The sequence below is a fragment of the Hypanus sabinus genome, chromosome 30, assembly GCF_030144855.1.
Source record: "Hypanus sabinus isolate sHypSab1 chromosome 30, sHypSab1.hap1, whole genome shotgun sequence".
NCBI classification, from domain to species: Eukaryota; Metazoa; Chordata; class Chondrichthyes; order Myliobatiformes; family Dasyatidae; genus Hypanus; species Hypanus sabinus.
The window spans coordinates 8,197,359-8,223,255 of NC_082735.1; the positions used below are offsets into that span (position 1 = coordinate 8,197,359).

A 25,897-nucleotide genomic window follows, 5' to 3' on the forward strand; every position below is an offset into this window, starting at 1 on the left:
AAGGCACACACTCAATGATTCAGGGACAGCTTCTTCCTCTCTGCCATCCGATTCCTAAATGGACATTGAAGCCACAAACACTACCTCACTACATTTTTTATTCCTGTTACTTTGCACTGCTTATTTTAACTGAACTATTTATTAGAAATTTATGTACTTAATGTAACTCAATGTTTTTACTCTATTGATCATGGTACTACTGCCGTAAAGTTAGCAAATTTCACCGGTGATTCTGATCCTGGTTATGATTCTGTTACCTGTGTCTCTTCCCACAGATGCTGCCTGGCCTGCTGAGCGTTTCCAGCAGTTTAGGTTTTTATTTCAGATTTCCAGCACCTGCAGCTGTTGGTGCTGAGGCTGGTGTTGTGCACACTGACACACTTGAGGCTCATCGCTGCCACCTCACTGATTGTCTCCTCTGTGTCTCCAACAGATTCCTCCTTGTCTTCAGCTGTCTGGTTCTCTCGGTGTTTTCCACCATCCCTGCTCATCAGGACATGGCCAGCTCCGGGCTCTTTATTCTGGTAAGGCACAGGATTGAAAGAGAAATGGAGGGGTGGGTTAGATAGATGGTGGAGTAGGCTAAAGGGCCTTACTGTGTTCTGCTGTTCTATGTTCTAGCTGATAAGTATGCAAGCTGAATGGTTATACACATAGTTATTAGTTTGATCTGGTTAGCTTTTAACATATTAGAACTAATCTGGCAGTAAAGGAAGAGTGAAAGTTCCTCCACTGTCAAATCAGTTCCAATATGGACTGGAGGGTACAGGAGCTGCCAATCTGTGATTGCACGTCTGCCCTCACCCCATCCTCCCGCCACCCTACCAGGGATAGGGTTCCTCTTGTCCTCGCCAACCACCCCACCAGTCTCCGCGTCCAGCCACCTCCAATGGGATCCCACCACCAAACATACTGTTCCCTCCAACCCCACCACTTTCTGCTTTCCACAGGGATTGCTCTCTACACGACTCCCTTGTCCATTTGTCCCTCCCCATTGATCTCCCTCCTGGCACTTATCCTTGCAAGGGCTACACCTGCCCCTACACCTCCTCCCTCACTACCAGTCAAGGTCCCAAACAGTCCTTCCAGATGAGGCAACCTCACCTGTGAGTCTGTTGGGATCATACGCTGTGCCCAGTGTGGCCTCCTGTGTATCGGTGAGACTGGGAGACCGTTTCGCCGAGCACCCACGCTCCCGACCACCAGAAGTGGGATCACCCAGTGGCCACCCATTTTAATTCCACTTCCCTTTCCCATTCCCATATGTCAGTCCATGGCCTCCTCTACTGTTGTGATGAGGCCACGCTCAGGTTGAAGGGACAGCACCTTATATTCCATCTGGGTAGCCTCCAACCTGATGGCACGAACATCAGTTTCTCAAACTTCCAATAATGGTCCCCCCCTTCACCAGTCCCCAATAAACCTGAGAAGCTAAATCTGGGAGATTTTACCCATATCTGAGCAAGGAAACAGCATAAGACCTGAGCAGAATTAAGCCAGTCTGCTCTGCCATTCTATCATGGCTGATTTATTATCCCTCTCAGCCCCGTTCTCCTGCCTTCTCACCATCACCCTTGACATCGTTACTTATCAAGAACCTGTCAACCTCCACTTTAAATACACCCGACGAATAGGCCTCCACAGCCGTCTTTGACAACGTCTCCCAGAGATTCACACCCTCTGACTAAAGAAATTCTCCTCATTTCTTTTCTAAAGGGACATAATTCTACTCTGAGCCCCCCCCCCCCCCATTTTAAGAAATATCCTCTTCATGTCCACTCTGTCTAGGCCTATTCAACAGGTTTAATTCCACCCTTTATATCCACGCCAAACGGGGAAAGCCTTCCTGTATTAATCTCGTATCCCGCATTTGGTCCATGGGAGTTCCGTATCTGGGCAGTTCAAGTTCTCATCTGAATATTTCTTAAAAGCCACCAGCAACTCTACTTCCACCGCTCTTACAGGCAGTGCATTCACCAATCATTTTGTGAAAAAATATCCCCATCAGATCACCTCTAAATGTCTTACTCTTTACTCTTATTCTACATCCTCTAGTTGTATTCGTGTCTGATAACAGGAAATGTTTCCTGTACTCACTCCACTCTGTGCCCCTAATATTGTTATTACCTCAGCAATGCCCCTCTTCATCTGCTCTGTCCAGGGGGAGCAGACCCAGCCCCTCCAGTCTTTCTGCATAGCCGAACAGCTGCATCCTGCTGATTTCATCTGCACCCTCTCCGGTGCCCAAAGCTGAGAGCAGAACTGTACACTGTTCTCCAGGTGAGGTGTGACCAAGGATTTGTAAAGTTGGAGCATAACCTGTCTGCTCTTGTCTTTTATGCCCAGTTAATGAAGGCCAGCAATCCATCTGCCTTCTAACAGTTTTCTACCTTCAAGAATCTTTGGATTTTATATATCAAGATCCCTCTGCTCCTCAATACCTTGTAGGACCCTATCAGTCAACGAATATGTCCAAACCTCCCAAACTGTACTGTCTTACATATATCAGGGCTAAACTCCACCTGCCATTGCTCAGTCCATTTCACCTGGTAAGTGAAAACAATGTTCCGCACTGTCAACAATCTTCATGTAACCTGCTCCTGTGTCCACACCCAAACGATTCACTTACATCGCAGACAGCGAGGGGCCCAGCACCAAGCTTTATGGGACAGCACTAGCCACAGATATCCAGTCACAACTCTCCACCATCAGCCTCTGTTGGATCCAATTTGCCAGTTTGCTCTGTGTCCCCTGCACCTTTGGACCAGTCCCTCACGTGGAACCATCCATCCAGGGCATTCACTCTTTCCATTGTTGCCAAGAGGGAGGAGGTACAAGAGCCCAAAGACACGGATCAGCTTCTTCCCCTCCACCATCAGATCTCCGAACAGACCGTTCACTGCCCCACTTTCTGCTTTCTTTTTGCAATACTTATTTATTTTCTACATCTATTTCTTTTTGAAACTTGCAGTAATATTGTTTATGTAGGGCATGGTACTGCTGCTGCAAAACAACAAACTTCATCACACGTGTCAGTGGTAATTAACCTGACTCTGATCACTGAGCTCCACGTAAAACGGAGCAGCTGCCCTGGGGGGTATGATCTTTTATCACACATACCCTCTTGCCCTACAAAGAGGGAGCAGGTTGCACTGACAGCCAAGCCCAGCCCAGAGAGGGTTCCTCATGTGGAGTGGGGTGGGACAGCAGACCTGGCCCCTCGCACATACACTGCGCAGCTGCTGTAAGGATGCACCTCAGCTACTGAGAGCACTGGCCACGGGCGAAGGCAGCCTCAGACATGGGAGCTAGGGGTTCACTGACACTCGCTACGGGCTTACTGTCTAGGAGTGACGAAGCAGTAACCAACACTCTCCCACTGCAGTAGAGTACAAAATCTGACCACAAGTCAACATCTTACTTCATTCAACAGACACAAAATGCAGGTAAACTCAGCGGGTCAGGCAGCCTCTGTGGAGGGGAATAAACGGTCCTTATTTCAGCCTGGTGTAGATTCAGGGTGGGTTGGCAGACCAAGGTTGGATGAATAAACTGGTGATGGCCTGAGACAAGCAGGATGCCACAGGGATCAAGGCCAAAAGCCAGTTGTTCACAATCTGTGTAAATGAGTTGGATAAGGGGATCAAGTGTAATATATCCAAGTCTGCTGCCATGTGAACCTGGGAGGAAGGCTTGGATAGAGAGAGGCTTTGAGGGGACACAGACATGGAATCTAATGTGGAAAAGCGTGGGGCATTATCTAAATGTAGAGGAAATTTAAATGGTGAAAATTGAAAGGCCTTAGTGCCCAAAGAGGATCTCTGTACGCAAATCACTGACAGTTAGTCTGCAGTTTCAGCAATCAACTGGGATGGTAAATGCTCTGTTACTTTTATTGCAAGGGGATCTGATAAGAGTGAAGGTGTCTCACCAAAACTGTGTAGGTTTGCAAACAAGATACCACACACAGGTCAGTTCTCCCTACTTGAGATACAGGAAACGCAACTAAGATGTACCAGGTTTACCAGCCAAAACATCACTCCGCATGATAATGAGGGACATCTGAGAGAATTAGAAACTGGAGTTGAAGACCTGTACTCCAGACATTTCCTCTGCGATGTCCCAGTACTATGCCACTGGTCTGCCCTGCAACATGAGAACTGTCTCAGATATACCCAGTCCAGTAATTCCGTTAGTAACTCCCCAATCAGTCTACTATCAATCAACAATAAATTGAAGCCTTCAGATGGCACTTAGTCACCAATAACCTGGCTCACTAATATCTAGTTTGACTTTCATCAACCCCGCTCGGCTTGAAACCTCATCACAGCCTTGATCCAAATTGATTACATTAACATTATTTGTAACATGTACATTGAAACATCAAAACATACAACAAAATGTGTTGTTTGTGTCAAACCAAATCTGCAAGGATTGTGCTGCGGGCAGCTCAGCCGTGTTGCCTCACTTCCAGCACCAACGTAGTATTCCCACAACTTACTAACACTAACCACATGCCTTTGGAACAAGGGAGGAAACTGGAGCACCTGGGAAACCAGCATAGTCGTGGGGTGAAGGTAGAAACTCCTTACAGACAGCAGCGAGAATCGAACCCCGATCAGATGCGTGGTCGTGGGGAGAAGGTAGAAACTCCTTACAGACAGCGGCGAGAATCGAACCCCGATCGGACGCGTGGTCGTGGGGAGAAGGTAGAAACTCCTTACAGACAGCAGCGGAATCGAACCCCGATCGGACGCGTGGTCGTGGGGAGAAGGTAGAAACTCCTTACAGACAGCAGCGAGAATCGAACCCCGATCAGATGCGTGGTCGTGGGGAGAAGGTAGAAACTCCTTACAGACAGCGGCGAGAATCGAACCCCGATCGGATGCGTGGTCGTGGGGAGAAGGTAGAAACTCCTTACAGACAGCAGCGAGAATCGAACCCCGATCGGATGCGTGGTCGTGGGGAGAAGGCAGAAACTCCTTACAGACAGCAGCGAGAATCGAACCCCGATCGGATGCGTGGTCGTGGGGAGAAGGTAGAAACTCCTTACAGACAGCGGCGAGAATCGAACCCCGATCGGATGCGTGGTCGTGGGGAGAAGGTAGAAACTCCTTACAGACAGCGGCGAGAATCGAACCCCCATCAGATGCGTAGTCGTGGGGAGAAGGTAGAAACTCCTTACAGACAGCAGCGAGAATCGAACCCCGATCGGATGCATGGTCGTAGGGAGAAGGTAGAAACTCCTTACAGACAGCAGCGAGAATCGAACCCCGATCGGATGCGTGGTCGTGGGGAGAAGGTAGAAACTCCTTACAGACAGCAGCGAGAATCGAACCCCCATCAGATGCATAGTCATGGGGAGAAGGTAGAAACTCCTTACAGACAGCAGCGAGAATCGAACCCCGATCGGATGCGTGGTCGTGGGGAGAAGGTAGAAACTCCTTACAGACAGCAGCGAGAATCGAACCCCCATCAGATGCATAGTCATGGGGAGAAGGTAGAAACTCCTTACAGACAGCAGCGAGAATCGAACCCCGATCGGATGCGTGGTCGTGGGGAGAAGGTAGAAACTCCTTACAGACAGCAGCGAGAATCGAACCCCCATCAGATGCGTGGTCGTGGGGAGAAGGTAGAAACTCCTTACAGACAGCAGCGAGAATCGAACCCCGATCGGATGCGTAGTCGTGGGGAGAAGGTAGAAACTCCTTACAGACAGCAGCGAGAATCGAACCCCGATCGGATGCGTGGTCGTGGGGAGAAGGTAGAAACTCCTTACAGACAGCAGCGAGAATCGAACCCCGATCGGATGCGTGGTCGTGGGGAGAAGGTAGAAACTCCTTACAGACAGCGGCGAGAATCGAACCCCGATCGGATGCGTAGTCGTGGGGAGAAGGTAGAAACTCCTTACAGACAGCAGCGAGAATCGAACCCCGATCGGATGCGTGGTCGTAGGGAGAAGGCAGAAACTCCTTACAGACAGCAGCGAGAATCGAACCCCGATCGGATGCGTGGTCATGGGGAGAAGGTAGAAACTCCTTACAGACAGCAGCGAGAATCGAACCCCGATCGGATGCGTGGTCGTGGGGAGAAGGTAGAAACTCCTTACAGACAGCAGCGAGAATCGAACCCCGATCGGATGCATAGTCATGGGGAGAAGGTAGAAACTCCTTACAGACAGCAGCGAGAATCGAACTCCGATCGGATGCGTGGTCGTGGGGAGAAGGTAGAAACTCCTTACAGACAGCGGCGAGAATCGAACCCCGATCGGATGCGTGGTCGTGGGGAGAAGGTAGAAACTCCTTACAGACAGCAGCGAGAATCGAACCCCCATCAGATGCGTGGTCGTGGGGAGAAGGTAGAAACTCCTTACAGACAGCAGCGAGAATCGAACCCCCATCAGATGCGTGGTCGTGGGGAGAAGGTAGAAACTCCTTACAGACAGCAGCGAGAATCGAACCCCGATCGGATGCGTGGTCGTGGGGAGAAGGTAGAAACTCCTTACAGACAGCAGCGAGAATCGAACCCCCATCAGATGCGTGGTCGTGGGGAGAAGGTAGAAACTCCTTACAGACAGCAGCGAGAATCGAACCCCCATCAGATGCGTGGTCGTGGGGAGAAGGTAGAAACTCCTTACAGACAGCAGCGAGAATCGAACCCCGATCGGATGCGTGGTCGTGGGGAGAAGGTAGAAACTCCTTACAGACAGCGGCGAGAATCGAACCCCGATCGGATGCGTAGTCGTGGGGAGAAGGTAGAAACTCCTTACAGACAGCAGCGAGAATCGAACCCCGATCGGGTGCGTAGTCGTGGGGAGAAGGTAGAAACTCCTTACAGACAGCAGCGAGAATCGAACCCCGATCGGATGCGTGGTCGTGGGGAGAAGGTAGAAACTCCTTACAGACAGCGGCGAGAATCGAACCCCGATCGGATGCGTGGTCGTGGGGAGAAGGTAGAAACTCCTTACAGACAGCAGCGAGAATCGAACCCCCATCAGATGCGTGGTCGTGGGGAGAAGGTAGAAACTCCTTACAGACAGCAGCGAGAATCGAACCCCGATCAGATGCGTGGTCGTGGGGAGAAGGTAGAAACTCCTTACAGACAGCAGCGAGAATCGAACCCCGATCGGATGCGTAGTCGTGGGGAGAAGGTAGAAACTCCTTACAGTCAGCAGCGAGAATCGAACCCCGATCAGATGCGTGGTCGTGGGGAGAAGGTAGAAACTCCTTACAGACAGCAGCGAGAATCGAACCCCGATCGGATGCGTGGTCGTAGGGAGAAGGCAGAAACTCCTTACAGACAGCAGCGAGAATCGAACCCCGATCGGATGCGTGGTCATGGGGAGAAGGTAGAAACTCCTTACAGACAGCAGCGAGAATCGAACCCCGATCGGATGCGTGGTCGTGGGGAGAAGGTAGAAACTCCTTACAGACAGCAGCGAGAATCGAACCCCGATCGGATGCATAGTCATGGGGAGAAGGTAGAAACTCCTTACAGACAGCAGCGAGAATCGAACCCCGATCGGATGCGTGGTCGTGGGGAGAAGGTAGAAACTCCTTACAGACAGCGGCGAGAATCGAACCCCGATCGGATGCGTGGTCGTGGGGAGAAGGTAGAAACTCCTTACAGACAGCAGCGAGAATCGAACCCCCATCAGATGCGTGGTCGTGGGGAGAAGGTAGAAACTCCTTACAGACAGCAGCGAGAATCGAACCCCCATCAGATGCGTGGTCGTGGGGAGAAGGTAGAAACTCCTTACAGACAGCAGCGAGAATCGAACCCCGATCAGATGCGTGGTCGTGGGGAGAAGGTAGAAACTCCTTACAGACAGCAGCGAGAATCGAACCCCGATCGGGTGCGTGGTCGTGGGGAGAAGGTAGAAACTCCTTACAGACAGCAGCGAGAATCGAACCCCGATCGGATGCGTGGTCGTAGGGAGAAGGTAGAAACTCCTTACAGACAGCAGCGAGAATCGAACCCCGATCGGATGCGTAGTCGTGGGGAGAAGGTAGAAACTCCTTACAGACAGCAGCGAGAATCGAACCCCGATCGGACGCGTGGTCATGGGGAGAAGGTAGAAACTCCTTACAGACAGCAGCGGAATCGAACCCCGATCGGACGCGTGGTCGTGGGGAGAAGGTAGAAACTCCTTACAGACAGCAGCGAGAATCGAACCCCGATCAGATGCGTGGTCGTGGGGAGAAGGTAGAAACTCCTTACAGACAGCGGCGAGAATCGAACCCCGATCGGATGCGTGGTCGTGGGGAGAAGGTAGAAACTCCTTACAGACAGCAGCGAGAATCGAACCCCGATCGGATGCGTGGTAGTGGGGAGAAGGCAGAAACTCCTTACAGACAGCAGCGAGAATCGAACCCCGATCGGATGCGTGGTCGTGGGGAGAAGGTAGAAACTCCTTACAGACAGCGGCGAGAATCGAACCCCGATCGGATGCGTGGTCGTGGGGAGAAGGTAGAAACTCCTTACAGACAGCGGCGAGAATCGAACCCCCATCAGATGCGTAGTCGTGGGGAGAAGGTAGAAACTCCTTACAGACAGCAGCGAGAATCGAACCCCGATCGGATGCATGGTCGTAGGGAGAAGGTAGAAACTCCTTACAGACAGCAGCGAGAATCGAACCCCGATCGGATGCGTGGTCGTGGGGAGAAGGTAGAAACTCCTTACAGACAGCAGCGAGAATCGAACCCCCATCAGATGCATAGTCATGGGGAGAAGGTAGAAACTCCTTACAGACAGCAGCGAGAATCGAACCCCGATCGGATGCGTGGTCGTGGGGAGAAGGTAGAAACTCCTTACAGACAGCAGCGAGAATCGAACCCCCATCAGATGCATAGTCATGGGGAGAAGGTAGAAACTCCTTACAGACAGCAGCGAGAATCGAACCCCGATCGGATGCGTGGTCGTGGGGAGAAGGTAGAAACTCCTTACAGACAGCAGCGAGAATCGAACCCCCATCAGATGCGTGGTCGTGGGGAGAAGGTAGAAACTCCTTACAGACAGCAGCGAGAATCGAACCCCGATCGGATGCGTAGTCGTGGGGAGAAGGTAGAAACTCCTTACAGACAGCAGCGAGAATCGAACCCCGATCGGATGCGTGGTCGTGGGGAGAAGGTAGAAACTCCTTACAGACAGCAGCGAGAATCGAACCCCGATCGGATGCGTGGTCGTGGGGAGAAGGTAGAAACTCCTTACAGACAGCGGCGAGAATCGAACCCCGATCGGATGCGTAGTCGTGGGGAGAAGGTAGAAACTCCTTACAGACAGCAGCGAGAATCGAACCCCGATCGGATGCGTGGTCGTAGGGAGAAGGCAGAAACTCCTTACAGACAGCAGCGAGAATCGAACCCCGATCGGATGCGTGGTCATGGGGAGAAGGTAGAAACTCCTTACAGACAGCAGCGAGAATCGAACCCCGATCGGATGCGTGGTCGTGGGGAGAAGGTAGAAACTCCTTACAGACAGCGGCGAGAATCGAACCCCGATCGGACGCGTGGTCGTGGGGAGAAGGTAGAAACTCCTTACAGACAGCAGCGGAATCGAACCCCGATCGGACGCGTGGTCGTGGGGAGAAGGTAGAAACTCCTTACAGACAGCAGCGAGAATCGAACCCCGATCAGATGCGTGGTCGTGGGGAGAAGGTAGAAACTCCTTACAGACAGCGGCGAGAATCGAACCCCGATCGGATGCGTGGTCGTGGGGAGAAGGGAGAAACTCCTTACAGACAGCAGCGAGAATCGAACCCCGATCGGATGCGTGGTCGTGGGGAGAAGGCAGAAACTCCTTACAGACAGCAGCGAGAATCGAACCCCGATCGGATGCGTGGTCGTGGGGAGAAGGTAGAAACTCCTTACAGACAGCGGCGAGAATCGAACCCCGATCGGATGCGTGGTCGTGGGGAGAAGGTAGAAACTCCTTACAGACAGCGGCGAGAATCGAACCCCCATCAGATGCGTAGTCGTGGGGAGAAGGTAGAAACTCCTTACAGACAGCAGCGAGAATCGAACCCCGATCGGATGCATGGTCGTAGGGAGAAGGTAGAAACTCCTTACAGACAGCAGCGAGAATCGAACCCCGATCGGATGCGTGGTCGTGGGGAGAAGGTAGAAACTCCTTACAGACAGCAGCGAGAATCGAACCCCCATCAGATGCATAGTCATGGGGAGAAGGTAGAAACTCCTTACAGACAGCAGCGAGAATCGAACCCCGATCGGATGCGTGGTCGTGGGGAGAAGGTAGAAACTCCTTACAGACAGCAGCGAGAATCGAACCCCCATCAGATGCATAGTCATGGGGAGAAGGTAGAAACTCCTTACAGACAGCAGCGAGAATCGAACCCCGATCGGATGCGTGGTCGTGGGGAGAAGGTAGAAACTCCTTACAGACAGCAGCGAGAATCGAACCCCCATCAGATGCGTGGTCGTGGGGAGAAGGTAGAAACTCCTTACAGACAGCAGCGAGAATCGAACCCCGATCGGATGCGTAGTCGTGGGGAGAAGGTAGAAACTCCTTACAGACAGCAGCGAGAATCGAACCCCGATCGGATGCGTGGTCGTGGGGAGAAGGTAGAAACTCCTTACAGACAGCAGCGAGAATCGAACCCCGATCGGATGCGTGGTCGTGGGGAGAAGGTAGAAACTCCTTACAGACAGCGGCGAGAATCGAACCCCGATCGGATGCGTAGTCGTGGGGAGAAGGTAGAAACTCCTTACAGACAGCAGCGAGAATCGAACCCCGATCGGATGCGTGGTCGTAGGGAGAAGGCAGAAACTCCTTACAGACAGCAGCGAGAATCGAACCCCGATCGGATGCGTGGTCATGGGGAGAAGGTAGAAACTCCTTACAGACAGCAGCGAGAATCGAACCCCGATCGGATGCGTGGTCGTGGGGAGAAGGTAGAAACTCCTTACAGACAGCAGCGAGAATCGAACCCCGATCGGATGCATAGTCATGGGGAGAAGGTAGAAACTCCTTACAGACAGCAGCGAGAATCGAACTCCGATCGGATGCGTGGTCGTGGGGAGAAGGTAGAAACTCCTTACAGACAGCGGCGAGAATCGAACCCCGATCGGATGCGTGGTCGTGGGGAGAAGGTAGAAACTCCTTACAGACAGCAGCGAGAATCGAACCCCCATCAGATGCGTGGTCGTGGGGAGAAGGTAGAAACTCCTTACAGACAGCAGCGAGAATCGAACCCCCATCAGATGCGTGGTCGTGGGGAGAAGGTAGAAACTCCTTACAGACAGCAGCGAGAATCGAACCCCGATCGGATGCGTGGTCGTGGGGAGAAGGTAGAAACTCCTTACAGACAGCAGCGAGAATCGAACCCCCATCAGATGCGTGGTCGTGGGGAGAAGGTAGAAACTCCTTACAGACAGCAGCGAGAATCGAACCCCCATCAGATGCGTGGTCGTGGGGAGAAGGTAGAAACTCCTTACAGACAGCAGCGAGAATCGAACCCCGATCGGATGCGTGGTCGTGGGGAGAAGGTAGAAACTCCTTACAGACAGCGGCGAGAATCGAACCCCGATCGGATGCGTAGTCGTGGGGAGAAGGTAGAAACTCCTTACAGACAGCAGCGAGAATCGAACCCCGATCGGGTGCGTAGTCGTGGGGAGAAGGTAGAAACTCCTTACAGACAGCAGCGAGAATCGAACCCCGATCGGATGCGTGGTCGTGGGGAGAAGGTAGAAACTCCTTACAGACAGCGGCGAGAATCGAACCCCGATCGGATGCGTGGTCGTGGGGAGAAGGTAGAAACTCCTTACAGACAGCAGCGAGAATCGAACCCCCATCAGATGCGTGGTCGTGGGGAGAAGGTAGAAACTCCTTACAGACAGCAGCGAGAATCGAACCCCGATCAGATGCGTGGTCGTGGGGAGAAGGTAGAAACTCCTTACAGACAGCAGCGAGAATCGAACCCCGATCGGATGCGTAGTCGTGGGGAGAAGGTAGAAACTCCTTACAGTCAGCAGCGAGAATCGAACCCCGATCAGATGCGTGGTCGTGGGGAGAAGGTAGAAACTCCTTACAGACAGCAGCGAGAATCGAACCCCGATCGGATGCGTGGTCGTAGGGAGAAGGCAGAAACTCCTTACAGACAGCAGCGAGAATCGAACCCCGATCGGATGCGTGGTCATGGGGAGAAGGTAGAAACTCCTTACAGACAGCAGCGAGAATCGAACCCCGATCGGATGCGTGGTCGTGGGGAGAAGGTAGAAACTCCTTACAGACAGCAGCGAGAATCGAACCCCGATCGGATGCATAGTCATGGGGAGAAGGTAGAAACTCCTTACAGACAGCAGCGAGAATCGAACCCCGATCGGATGCGTGGTCGTGGGGAGAAGGTAGAAACTCCTTACAGACAGCGGCGAGAATCGAACCCCGATCGGATGCGTGGTCGTGGGGAGAAGGTAGAAACTCCTTACAGACAGCAGCGAGAATCGAACCCCCATCAGATGCGTGGTCGTGGGGAGAAGGTAGAAACTCCTTACAGACAGCAGCGAGAATCGAACCCCCATCAGATGCGTGGTCGTGGGGAGAAGGTAGAAACTCCTTACAGACAGCAGCGAGAATCGAACCCCGATCAGATGCGTGGTCGTGGGGAGAAGGTAGAAACTCCTTACAGACAGCAGCGAGAATCGAACCCCGATCGGGTGCGTGGTCGTGGGGAGAAGGTAGAAACTCCTTACAGACAGCAGCGAGAATCGAACCCCGATCGGATGCGTGGTCGTAGGGAGAAGGTAGAAACTCCTTACAGACAGCAGCGAGAATCGAACCCCGATCGGATGCGTAGTCGTGGGGAGAAGGTAGAAACTCCTTACAGACAGCAGCGAGAATCGAACCCCGATCGGACGCGTGGTCATGGGGAGAAGGTAGAAACTCCTTACAGACAGCAGCGGAATCGAACCCCGATCGGACGCGTGGTCGTGGGGAGAAGGTAGAAACTCCTTACAGACAGCAGCGAGAATCGAACCCCGATCAGATGCGTGGTCGTGGGGAGAAGGTAGAAACTCCTTACAGACAGCGGCGAGAATCGAACCCCGATCGGATGCGTGGTCGTGGGGAGAAGGTAGAAACTCCTTACAGACAGCAGCGAGAATCGAACCCCGATCGGATGCGTGGTAGTGGGGAGAAGGCAGAAACTCCTTACAGACAGCAGCGAGAATCGAACCCCGATCGGATGCGTGGTCGTGGGGAGAAGGTAGAAACTCCTTACAGACAGCGGCGAGAATCGAACCCCGATCGGATGCGTGGTCGTGGGGAGAAGGTAGAAACTCCTTACAGACAGCGGCGAGAATCGAACCCCCATCAGATGCGTAGTCGTGGGGAGAAGGTAGAAACTCCTTACAGACAGCAGCGAGAATCGAACCCCGATCGGATGCATGGTCGTAGGGAGAAGGTAGAAACTCCTTACAGACAGCAGCGAGAATCGAACCCCGATCGGATGCGTGGTCGTGGGGAGAAGGTAGAAACTCCTTACAGACAGCAGCGAGAATCGAACCCCCATCAGATGCATAGTCATGGGGAGAAGGTAGAAACTCCTTACAGACAGCAGCGAGAATCGAACCCCGATCGGATGCGTGGTCGTGGGGAGAAGGTAGAAACTCCTTACAGACAGCAGCGAGAATCGAACCCCCATCAGATGCATAGTCATGGGGAGAAGGTAGAAACTCCTTACAGACAGCAGCGAGAATCGAACCCCGATCGGATGCGTGGTCGTGGGGAGAAGGTAGAAACTCCTTACAGACAGCAGCGAGAATCGAACCCCCATCAGATGCGTGGTCGTGGGGAGAAGGTAGAAACTCCTTACAGACAGCAGCGAGAATCGAACCCCGATCGGATGCGTAGTCGTGGGGAGAAGGTAGAAACTCCTTACAGACAGCAGCGAGAATCGAACCCCGATCGGATGCGTGGTCGTGGGGAGAAGGTAGAAACTCCTTACAGACAGCAGCGAGAATCGAACCCCGATCGGATGCGTGGTCGTGGGGAGAAGGTAGAAACTCCTTACAGACAGCGGCGAGAATCGAACCCCGATCGGATGCGTAGTCGTGGGGAGAAGGTAGAAACTCCTTACAGACAGCAGCGAGAATCGAACCCCGATCGGATGCGTGGTCGTAGGGAGAAGGCAGAAACTCCTTACAGACAGCAGCGAGAATCGAACCCCGATCGGATGCGTGGTCATGGGGAGAAGGTAGAAACTCCTTACAGACAGCAGCGAGAATCGAACCCCGATCGGATGCGTGGTCGTGGGGAGAAGGTAGAAACTCCTTACAGACAGCAGCGAGAATCGAACCCCGATCGGATGCATAGTCATGGGGAGAAGGTAGAAACTCCTTACAGACAGCAGCGAGAATCGAACTCCGATCGGATGCGTGGTCGTGGGGAGAAGGTAGAAACTCCTTACAGACAGCGGCGAGAATCGAACCCCGATCGGATGCGTGGTCGTGGGGAGAAGGTAGAAACTCCTTACAGACAGCAGCGAGAATCGAACCCCCATCAGATGCGTGGTCGTGGGGAGAAGGTAGAAACTCCTTACAGACAGCAGCGAGAATCGAACCCCCATCAGATGCGTGGTCGTGGGGAGAAGGTAGAAACTCCTTACAGACAGCAGCGAGAATCGAACCCCGATCGGATGCGTGGTCGTGGGGAGAAGGTAGAAACTCCTTACAGACAGCAGCGAGAATCGAACCCCCATCAGATGCGTGGTCGTGGGGAGAAGGTAGAAACTCCTTACAGACAGCAGCGAGAATCGAACCCCCATCAGATGCGTGGTCGTGGGGAGAAGGTAGAAACTCCTTACAGACAGCAGCGAGAATCGAACCCCGATCGGATGCGTGGTCGTGGGGAGAAGGTAGAAACTCCTTACAGACAGCAGCGAGAATCGAACCCCGATCGGATGCATAGTCATGGGGAGAAGGTAGAAACTCCTTACAGACAGCAGCGAGAATCGAACCCCGATCGGATGCGTGGTCGTGGGGAGAAGGTAGAAACTCCTTACAGACAGCGGCGAGAATCGAACCCCGATCGGATGCGTAGTCGTGGGGAGAAGGTAGAAACTCCTTACAGACAGCAGCGAGAATCGAACCCCGATCGGGTGCGTAGTCGTGGGGAGAAGGTAGAAACTCCTTACAGACAGCAGCGAGAATCGAACCCCGATCGGATGCGTGGTCGTGGGGAGAAGGTAGAAACTCCTTACAGACAGCGGCGAGAATCGAACCCCGATCGGATGCGTGGTCGTGGGGAGAAGGTAGAAACTCCTTACAGACAGCAGCGAGAATCGAACCCCCATCAGATGCGTGGTCGTGGGGAGAAGGTAGAAACTCCTTACAGACAGCAGCGAGAATCGAACCCCGATCAGATGCGTGGTCGTGGGGAGAAGGTAGAAACTCCTTACAGACAGCAGCGAGAATCGAACCCCGATCGGATGCGTAGTCGTGGGGAGAAGGTAGAAACTCCTTACAGTCAGCAGCGAGAATCGAACCCCGATCAGATGCGTGGTCGTGGGGAGAAGGTAGAAACTCCTTACAGACAGCAGCGAGAATCGAACCCCGATCGGATGCGTGGTCGTAGGGAGAAGGCAGAAACTCCTTACAGACAGCAGCGAGAATCGAACCCCGATCGGATGCGTGGTCATGGGGAGAAGGTAGAAACTCCTTACAGACAGCAGCGAGAATCGAACCCCGATCGGATGCGTGGTCGTGGGGAGAAGGTAGAAACTCCTTACAGACAGCAGCGAGAATCGAACCCCGATCGGATGCATAGTCATGGGGAGAAGGTAGAAACTCCTTACAGACAGCAGCGAGAATCGAACCCCGATCGGATGCGTGGTCGTGGGGAGAAGGTAGAAACTCCTTACAGACAGCGGCGAGAATCGAACCCCGATCGGATGTGTGGTCGTGGGGAGAAGGTAGAAACTCCTTACAGACAGCAGCGAGAATCGAACCCCCATCAGATGCGTGGTCGTGGGGAGAAGGTAGAAACTCCTTACAGACAGCAGCGAGAATCGAACCCCCATCAGATGCGTGGTCGTGGGGAGAAGGTAGAAACTCCTTACAGACAGCAGCGAGAATCGAACCCCGATCAGATGCGTGGTCGTGGGGAGAAGGTAGAAACTCCTTACAGACAGCAGCGAGAATCGAACCCCGATCGGGTGCGTGGTCGTGGGGAGAAGGTAGAAACTCCTTACAGACAGCAGCGAGAATCGAACCCCGATCGGATGCGTGGTCGTAGGGAGAAGGTAGAAACTCCTTACAGACAGCAGCGAGAATCGAACCCCGATCGGATGCGTAGTCGTGGGGAGAAGGTAGAAACTCCTTACAGACAGCAGCGAGAATCGAACCCCGATCGGATGCGTGGTCGTGGGGAGAAGGTAGAAACTCCTTACAGACAGCAGCGAGAATCGAACCCCGATCGGATGCGTGGTCGTGGGGAGAAGGTAGAAACTCCTTACAGACAGCAGCGAGAATCGAACCCCGATCGGATGCGTAGTCGTGGGGAGAAGGTAGAAACTCCTTACAGACAGCAGCGAGAATCGAACCCCGATCGGGTGCGTAGTCGTGGGGAGAAGGTAGAAACTCCTTACAGACAGCAGCGAGAATCGAACCCCGATCGGATGCGTGGTCGTGGGGAGAAGGTAGAAACTCCTTACAGACAGCAGCGAGAATCGAACCCCGATCGGATGCGTGGTCGTGGGGAGAAGGTAGAAACTCCTTACAGACAGCAGCGAGAATCGAACCCCGATCGGATGCGTGGTCGTGGGGAGAAGGTAGAAACTCCTTACAGACAGCAGCGAGAATCGAACCCCGATCGGATGCGTGGTCGTGGGGAGAAGGTAGAAACTCCTTACAGACAGCAGCGAGAATCGAACCCCGATCGGATGCGTGGTCGTGGGGAGAAGGCAGAAACTCCTTACAGACAGCAGCGAGAATCGAACCCCGATCGGATGCGTGGTCGTGGGGAGAAGGCAGAAACTCCTTACAGACAGCAGCGAGAATCGAACCCCCATCAGATGCGTGGTCGTGGGGAGAAGGTAGAAACTCCTTACAGACAGCGGCGAGAATCGAACCCCCATCAGATGCGTGGTCGTGGGGAGAAGGTAGAAACTCCTTACAGACAGCAGCGAGAATCGAACCCCGATCGGATGCGTAGTCGTGAGGAGAAGGTAGAAACTCCTTACAGACAGCAGCGAGAATCGAACCCCGATCGGATGCGTAGTCGTGGGGAGAAGGTAGAAACTCCTTACAGACAGCAGCGAGAATCGAACCCCCAGCAATGACACTGTGGTGAACTATGTGCCTGTCGGGACACGCCCCTGCTGACTGCTCCTGTGGCTCCTCCCACAGGCCCCTGTATAAAGGAGACCTGCGGCCTGAAGCTCGGCCTCAGTCTCCAAGACCTTGTATGATAGACACTCACTCCTGGTTCCTTCTGCCTGTCAATAAAAGCCGATATCTCGCCTACGTCTCAGTGTGAGTTATTGATGGTGCATCAATTTTATTGACTGGAAGTTTTAAAACATGGAACCCGTTTTGCGTCCGGACCGGTTGGATTTGGACCCTCAAGACCCTGACGCAGCTCTCGCTTTTGAACACTGGCTTGCATGCTTCCAATCGTACTTGGCGGAGCTTCGTGCGACTGAACCCGCCGTTATGCACAGAATCCTACTCTCGAGGGTCTCCTCCAAAGTTTACTCCTTTATCCGGGACCTGCCGACCTACGAAGGGGCACTGGACGCCCTCAAACGACAGTACCTGCGGCCGGTGAACACCGTCTACGCAAGACTTCGCTTAGCTACCCGGCAACAGCGGCCTGGCGAATCGTGCGCTGAGTTTCTCCGAGCACTACAGACACTCGTCCGAGCTTGTGACTGCAAGACGCTCACGGCAGAACAGCATGCGGAGCTGCTGGTGCGAGACGCCTTTGTGACGGGACTGAGGTCAGTGTACATGCGCCAGCGGCTGCTGGAGAACTCGGATCTTACCTTAAGCTCGGCGATAGAGAAGGCCAACGCTCTAGAAGCTGCTTTGCATAACGCCGACGCTGTCCAGTCGCGCGATTCCCCGCCGGTTTCGTGGACGCCTCAGACCCCGCCACCGCCGGCTCCCGGGAGCGAATTCGCCAACGCCGCCGCCAGTCGCCATTCCACGAGCTCCCCGACCCAGACCATGGCTGTGGCCCGTAAGAAACTCGTGCTTTGTTATTTCTGTGGCCAAAAGAAACATCCTCGACGACGCTGTCCAGCGCGAGGTGACCTGCTCCAGCTGCGGAAAGCGGGGCCACTTCGCCAAGGTCTGTAAGTCTCAACCTCGAGCGGAGTGCAGTGCTGCGGGTGAAACGTGGGGGCCGCCATCTTGCATGCCGGGATGTGGGCGGCCATCTTTGTCGACGTCAGTACGCCCCGCCCCCGACCCTCCAATGCTGACCGGGTACCCCGACGGCTCAACTCTGGCCACTGTGACTCTCGACCAAAGCGCCCCACACCAGCTCGCAAGGTCCATGATGGACATCCAGGTGGAGGGGCACTGGACTGGATGCCTGTTTGACACGGGCAGCACTGGGAGTTTTATTCACCCGGACACAGTGCAACGCTGCGGACTTGCAACGCGGCTGGTGAGTCGGAGGTTCCATTTGGCCTCTGGGTCGCAGTCCGCAGACATCCGGGCGGGTTGTGTAGCGACTTTGGTGGTGCAAGGCACAGAATATCGGGACTTTGAACTGCTGGTCATGCCTAATCTGTGCGCACCTGTGCTATTGGGGCTGGACTTCCAGAGCCATCTCGAAAGTGTGACTATGGTATACGACGGGCCCCTCCCACCACTCACTGTCAAGAATCCTCAGTTTTGTGGGACTTCTTCACATACCCCGCTACTGACCACACACACACACGGACACACACATCCCATCCAGAACCAGGCCAACAGCTGCGCTACCGACACTTGCAGCCTCTCCACTCTCAAGATCCCTCCCCCACCGCTGTTCGCCAACCTGACCCCCGACTGTAAACCTGTGGCAACCAAAAGCAGGAGGTACAGCGCGGGGGACCGGGCCTTCATTCAGTCGGAGGTGCAGCGGCTGCTCAGGGAGGGGATCATTGAGCCGAGCACAAGCCCTTGGAGGGCCCAGGTGGTTGTTGTTCGGACTGGGCAGAAAAATAGGATGGTGGTGGACTATAGTCAAACCATCAATAGGTTTACGCAGCTTGACGCATACCCCCTACCCCGCATCGCGGATATGGTCAACCAGATTGCTCAGTATAAGGTGTACTCGACAATAGATCTGAAATCCGCTTATCACCAGCTCCCCATCTGCCCAGAGGACCGCCCCTACACCGCCTTCGAGGCGGGCGGCCGGCTCTATCACTTCCTGCGCGTCCCTTTCGGTGTCACGAATGGTGTCTCTGTCTTCCAGAGGGAAATGGACCGGATGGTGGACCAGTACCAACTGCAGGCCACATTTCCCTATCTGGATAACATCACCATCTGTGGTCATGACAGGCCAGATCATGATGCCAACCTCCAACGGTTTCTCCAAGTGGCCGCAGCTCTGAACCTTACTTATAACAGGGATAAGTGTGTTTTTGGTACCACCCGCCTTGCTATACTTGGGTATGTCGTGGAAAACGGGGTTATTGGGCCTGATCCCGAACGTATGCGCCCCCTGTTAGAGCTCCCTCTTCCCACCACTCTCAAGGCCCTCAGACGGTGCCTGGGGTTTTTTTCCTATTACGCCCAATGGGTCCCCCATTACGCAGACAAGGCTCGCCCCCTGGTCAAGTCTGCCTCGTTTCCCCTCTCTGCTGAGGCCTGCGCGGCCTTCAACTGCATTAAAGCGGACATTGCCAAAGCTACGATGCATGCAGTGGACGAGACCGCTCCCTTCCAAGTGGAGTGTGATGCCTCCGATTTCGCTCTGGCTGCTACCCTTAATCAGGAAGGCAGACCAGTAGCATTCTTTTCTCGCACCCTCCAAGGCTCTGAAATTCGGCACTCCGCGGTGGAGAAAGAAGCCCAGGCCATAGTGGAGGCTGTTAGGCACTGGAGGCACTATCTTGCTGGCAAAAGATTCACCGTGCTGACCGACCAGCGCTCGGTTGCGTTCCTGTTCAGCAACCAACAGCGGGGCAAGATCAAAAATGATAAGATTTTGCGGTGGAGGATAGAACTCTCCACCTACACCTATGATATCCTGTACCGGCCTGGCAGACTCAATGAGCCCCCTGATGCCATATCCCGGGGAACATGTGCTAGCACACAGCTCGACCAGCTGTACGCCCTTCATGCACAACTTTGCCATCCGGGGGTCACCCGCTTTTACCATTTTGTGAAAGCTCGGAACCTGCCGTACTCCCTGGAGGACATCAGGACGATGACCAGGGACTGCCAAATTTGTGCCGAGTGCAAACCGCACTTCTACTGTCCTGACACGGCACAACTTGTCAAGGCCACCCGCCCTTTTGAACGCCTGAGTGTTGATTTTAAGGGCCCCCTTCCCTCCACTGACCGCAATGTCTATTTTCTCAGTGTTATTGACGAGTTCTCACGGTTCCCCTTTGCCATCCCCTGCCCCGACACCACTGCCACGTCCGTCATAAAAGCCCTGCGCCAGCTCTTCACTCTGTTCGGGTATCCCTGCTATATCCACAGTGATAGAGGGTCCTCCTTTATGAGTGAGGAGCTGCGCCAGTACTTGCTAGCTAGGGGCATTGCTACCAGTCGGACTACGAGTTATAATCCCCGGGGTAATGGCCAGGTGGAGCAGGAGAATGCCACAGTGTGGAAGGCCACACTTTTAGCCCTTAAGTCCAAAGGGTTGCCGGTCTCTCGATGGCAGGAGGTCCTCCCTGAGGCACTGCACTCTATCCGCTCTCTGTTATGTACGTCCACCAATGCCACCCCTCACGAACGCCTATTCTCTTTTCCCAGGAAGTCTGTCACTGGGACCACCCTACCAGTTTGGCTGACGTCCCCGGGGCCAGTGCTGCTCCGGAAACATGTGAGGAGCAATAAATACTCCCCGCTGGTGGAGAGGGTTCACCTTCTCCATGCGAACCCCCAGTATGCTTACGTGGTCTTACCTGATGGGCGGGAGGACACGGTCTCCATCCGCGACCTGGCACCCGCAGGTGCAGCAGACCACTACCCTGAAGGCTCTCCGGTAACTGTGAACCCTGCACCAGAGGTGACACCGTACTCACCAGGCCCTACACAGACTCCTCACGACACTTGTATACCGGGCGTTTCGTACACATTTATACCAGGCGCCTCGCACATGCATGAGGGATCACCGGCGCCTAGTGGGCAAGAACACGCGCAACCCCCGTCCCCTGTGCAATCGCCAATGTTGCCGGCACCTATGCGGTCACAGCCGGTGCTACGTAGATCGCAGCGACAGATTCGACCGCCTGATCGGCTTGACTTGTAAGAACCTTCGCTACATGAGGACTTTTTCAAACGAAGGGGGGGTGAATGTGGTGAACTATGTGCCTGTCGGGACACGCCCCTGCTGACTGCTCCTGTGGCTCCTCCCACAGGCCCCTGTATAAAGGAGACCTGCGGCCTGAAGCTCGGCCTCAGTCTCCAAGACCTTGTATGATAGACACTCACTCCTGGTTCCTTCTTCCAGTCAATAAAAGCCGATATCTCGCCTACGTCTCAGTGTGAGTTATTGATGGTGCATCAGACACTGCAAACCAATTTCACTCACCACTATGCTACCAATTCACACTGAGCAGTGAGCTGGATTCCAGAGTAGGGGCTGAGAGTAACTGAGAATGGAAAGCTCAAGTCTGTGGCTCACCTCCATCTCCTCAAAGGCAATTACAGAAGAACAATAAATGCCCACATTGCCAGTGATGGCCTTGTCCCAATAAACGGACATATTGTGAGGTTGAACAGGTGGGCTTCAATGTGATGAGACTTTACGTAGTGCTGGGTGGGGCAAAACAGTGAACTCAGATGAAAGAGGGCAGGAGAGGTGGAGTGGTGGAAGGGGACCTCTCAGTCCTCCTCCCCCATGAGTATTGAGGCACAGAGAATAAAGCTGTGGGTTTGTTCAAGAAAGGCAATAGGGTCACGGTGATCAAGGCAAATCGGCTGGAAAATAAATGAGGCCGAACTGCAGAACAGGGATTGAAAGTCACAGCAGAGGACGCAAGGAAACAGGAAAAGGTGGGTGCCAAACCTCGTTGGTTCAGGGTGACAGCCAATGGTCACAGGAAAAAGACAGAGGAAATCCTGGGGTTGGACAATCAGCAGATATTTTACACTCCAGGCTCTGTGTGATCACCGGCTCTGCCTTCGTCCCTGTTATACCATAGATGTAGGTTCTGATACCAGGTCATTGCCTGAAATTTCAGCCCTGTCTCTCTCCAGTCTGCTGGGTAACTCCGGCACTCCTGCTTTTACATTAAATGCCCTTCTCCACCGTTTCACATTTGCACAGTTTAACCTCTCTGCCTGATTCCAGTTTTATGAAGCTCACCGCTTAAGGCCAGTCTTTGCCAGTGCTGGATAAGTGGAACCTTTCCGCTGATGCGGAACAGGTTGTGAGGTTGGGAATGGAGTCAGTGGGGGTGTGGGGGAGCAGGGAAGGGTTGCTGACGTCCTGGCTCGTGGAAACTTTGGGCAGTGGAAGTTCCACCCTTTGTTTTAAAACGTAATCATATTCCAAACTGAAACAATCATCTTGAGGTGAATCAAAAGTAACAATATGAATTATATTCATTTTATATTTGTTTTGAGAAACGGCATGGTAACAGGACCATTCAGCCCAATGAGTCTGCAACTCTCAATTACACCCACGGGACCAATTAATCTACTGACCCTAACATCTGTGGAATGCAGGGAGAAGGTGGGAGATGGGTGCTGTGAGGGAAAATGGATCAGCCATGATGAATTGGCGAAACAGATTTGATGGGCCAAATGGCCTATATCTAATGGAAACCAGAGCGGAGAAAACCCATGTGGTCATGGGGAAGAACACACAAATTCTTTATAGAAAACAGTGGGAATTGAAACCGGGCCGTTGGTACTAGATGTAGTAGCGATGAGTTAACAGCTACACTACCTTGCTGCCCCCAAGTGGGGGAGCAGGTAGTGTTGCAGGTTCAATCCTGAACTCCAATGCTGTCCATGTGGAGTTTGCATGCTCTTCCTCTGACAATTTTGGTTTCCTCCTGGTGCACTGGTTTCCACCCACATCCCAAAACCATGATGGGCAGCTAATTGCCCCTTTGCATTTTATTATTGATCGGTGGCAAAGGGGTTTAACTGGCAAATGTGTAGATTAAAAAATGAGTTGCCAGCAAATGGGAGTAAGGAGGACAATGGGGCAATAGGATTGCATCCCTGGGCCAAATGGCCTCCTTCTGTGTCATAATAAGTGAGTAAGCACAGTTTGATTAGGGATCTCATGTAGTGTTTCTGCCGAAAACATTAACTGTTTTGCATTCTGCCTGACCCGCTGAGTTCCTCAGAGGGTTTGGATCAGTCCAGTCCTGAGACTCACTCTAACCAAGGACTGGGAACTAACTGTAACTGTAACTAACTGTAATTACTGACGTAGTGGAGCCAAGAGGCAGTTTGTGATTCAGGTGGAAATCAGAGAGGACATTAATTTCATGGATGGGATTAAGAAATTGATTTAAGACTCTCATGGGAGTTTATGAAGGAGTTCAAAGATCAAAATAATTTTATTATCAAAGTACAGATATGTCAACATTGACAACCCTGAGATTCATTTTCTTATGGGCAAACTCAATAAATGCATAATAAAATATAGAACAGACTAAACAAATACTGTGAAAAGATCCTTGACTGTAACAGCAGACTGTTTCAATACACAAGACAGACCGGCATTTAGCAAAGAAAAATATAGTTTAAATGGTGGACTATAGCTTTAATATAAATTCGGGTAAGAAGGAAAGTTTGAGACTAAGTACAGATGGAGTTGTTGATTTGTCTTCAGGGTAGTTTTTCTGCATCATTCTCAAGTGTGGGGAAAGAGGGAGCTGACTTGTATCGATCTGGGACCAACGTCCAGGCAAACTGGATAATGAGAGCTGTATGCATAGTTGTAGGGAAAGGACGACAAGAAGTTAAGAAAGTGAGGGAAGTGGTCATTAGTTTGTTAGAAACCAGGCATGAGAGGTAAGGATGAACTGCAGTACAGATAAAAGATAAAGATTAGCTTTCTTTGTCACATGTACAGTGCCTGGAAGTTTTCATGTTTTATTGTTTTACAACATTGAATCACAATGGATTTAATTTGGCTTTTTTGACACTGATCAACAGAAAAGGACTCTTTCCTATCAAAGTGAAAACAGATCTCTATAAAGTGATCTAAACTAATCACAAATATAAAACACAAAATACTTGATAGCATAAGTATTCACCCCTTTCAAGTCAATATTTATCTTTGGCAGCAATTACAGCCTTGGGTCTGTGTGGATCAGACTCTATCAGCTTTGCACACTTAGATTTTACAATTTTTTCCCATTCTCCTTTACAAAACTATAGATTGCATGGTGATCATGAGTGAACAGCCCTTTTCAAGTCCAGCCACAAATTCTCAGTTGGATTGAATGTTGGACTCTGACTTGTTGTCTTTAACTTTGTCATTAACTTTGTTCTTTTTAAACATCTGTGTCTGGTTTTAGCTTTATGCTTGGGGTCATTGTCTTGCTGGAAAACAAATCACTGTTCTCTTTCAGACTGCATTAGGTTTTCCTCCAGGATTTCCCTGTATTTTGCTGCATTCATTTTACCCTCTACCTTCACAAGCCTTCCAGGGCCTGATGCAGTGAAACATCTCCACAGCGTGATGCAGCCACCACCATGCTTCATGGTAGGGATGGTGTGTTTTTGATGATGTGTGATGTTTGGCTTACACCAAACATAACGTTTAGTCTGTTGGCAAAAAAAGCTCAATTTTGGTTTCATCAGACCATAGACCCTTCTTCCAGCTGACTTCGGAGTATCCCACATGCCTCCTGGCAAACTCTAGCCAAGACTTTATGTGAATCTTTTCCAACAGTGGCTTTCTCTTTGCCATGCTCCCATAAAGCTGCAACTGGTGAAGCACCTGAGTGTTGTATGCCCAGTCTCTCCCATCTCAGCCACTGAAGCTTGTAACTCCTCCAGAGTTGTCACAGGTCTCTTGGTGGCCTCCCTCACTTGTCCCCTTCTTGCACGGTCACTCAGTTTTTGAGGACGGCCTGCTCTAGGCAGATTTACAGCTGTGCCGTATTCTTTCCATTTCTTGATGATTGACTTAACTGTACTCCAAGGGATCCATCTTGTATCCATCTCCTGACTTGTGCTTTTCAATAACCTTTTTGTGGAGTTGTTTGGAATGTCCTTTTGAACTCATGATGTAGTTTTCCAACTGACTCACCAGCAGTTGGACCTTCCAGATATAGGTGTAATTTTGCTATAATCAATTGAAACACCTTGACTGTACACAGGTCTCCAAAAACAGATTTCCATTTAGCTAATTTTGAGCCTTCTGAAACCAATTGGCTGCATCAGTGATAATTTGGTGTGTCATATTAAAGGGGGGGGGTGAATACTTATGCAATCAATTATTTTATTTTTTATATTTGTGATTAGCTTAGATCACTTTATGGAGATCTATTTTCACATTGACAGGAAAGAGTCTTTTTCTGCTGATTAGTGTCAAAAAAGCCAAATTAAATCCAATGTGATTCAATGTTGTAAAAGAATAAAACATGAAAACTTCCAAGTGGGGGGTGAATATTTTTTCTAGGCACTATACATTGAAATATACAGTGAAATGCATCACTTGTGTGAAACCCCTTTTCTCACTGGGCATTTCTAGAGATGCGGCTCGTTAGCCCCTCACTCAGACTCAGTGGTGAGAA

At 52.1% G+C, this 25,897-nt stretch overlaps 1 protein-coding gene across 1 annotated transcript in view; it reads left to right on the forward strand.

Moving 5' to 3' along the window:
- The first annotated feature begins 456 nt into the window (after window positions 1-456).
- Window positions 457-25,897, forward strand: part of LOC132383386 (potassium voltage-gated channel subfamily KQT member 4-like) — a 414,661-nt gene continuing 389,220 nt past the window's right edge. The window contains exon 1 of the mRNA XM_059954281.1: window positions 457-524. Coding sequence (XP_059810264.1) covers window positions 498-524 — 27 coding nt within the window. The 5' untranslated portion in view covers window positions 457-497. The remainder of the gene's footprint in view (window positions 525-25,897) is intronic.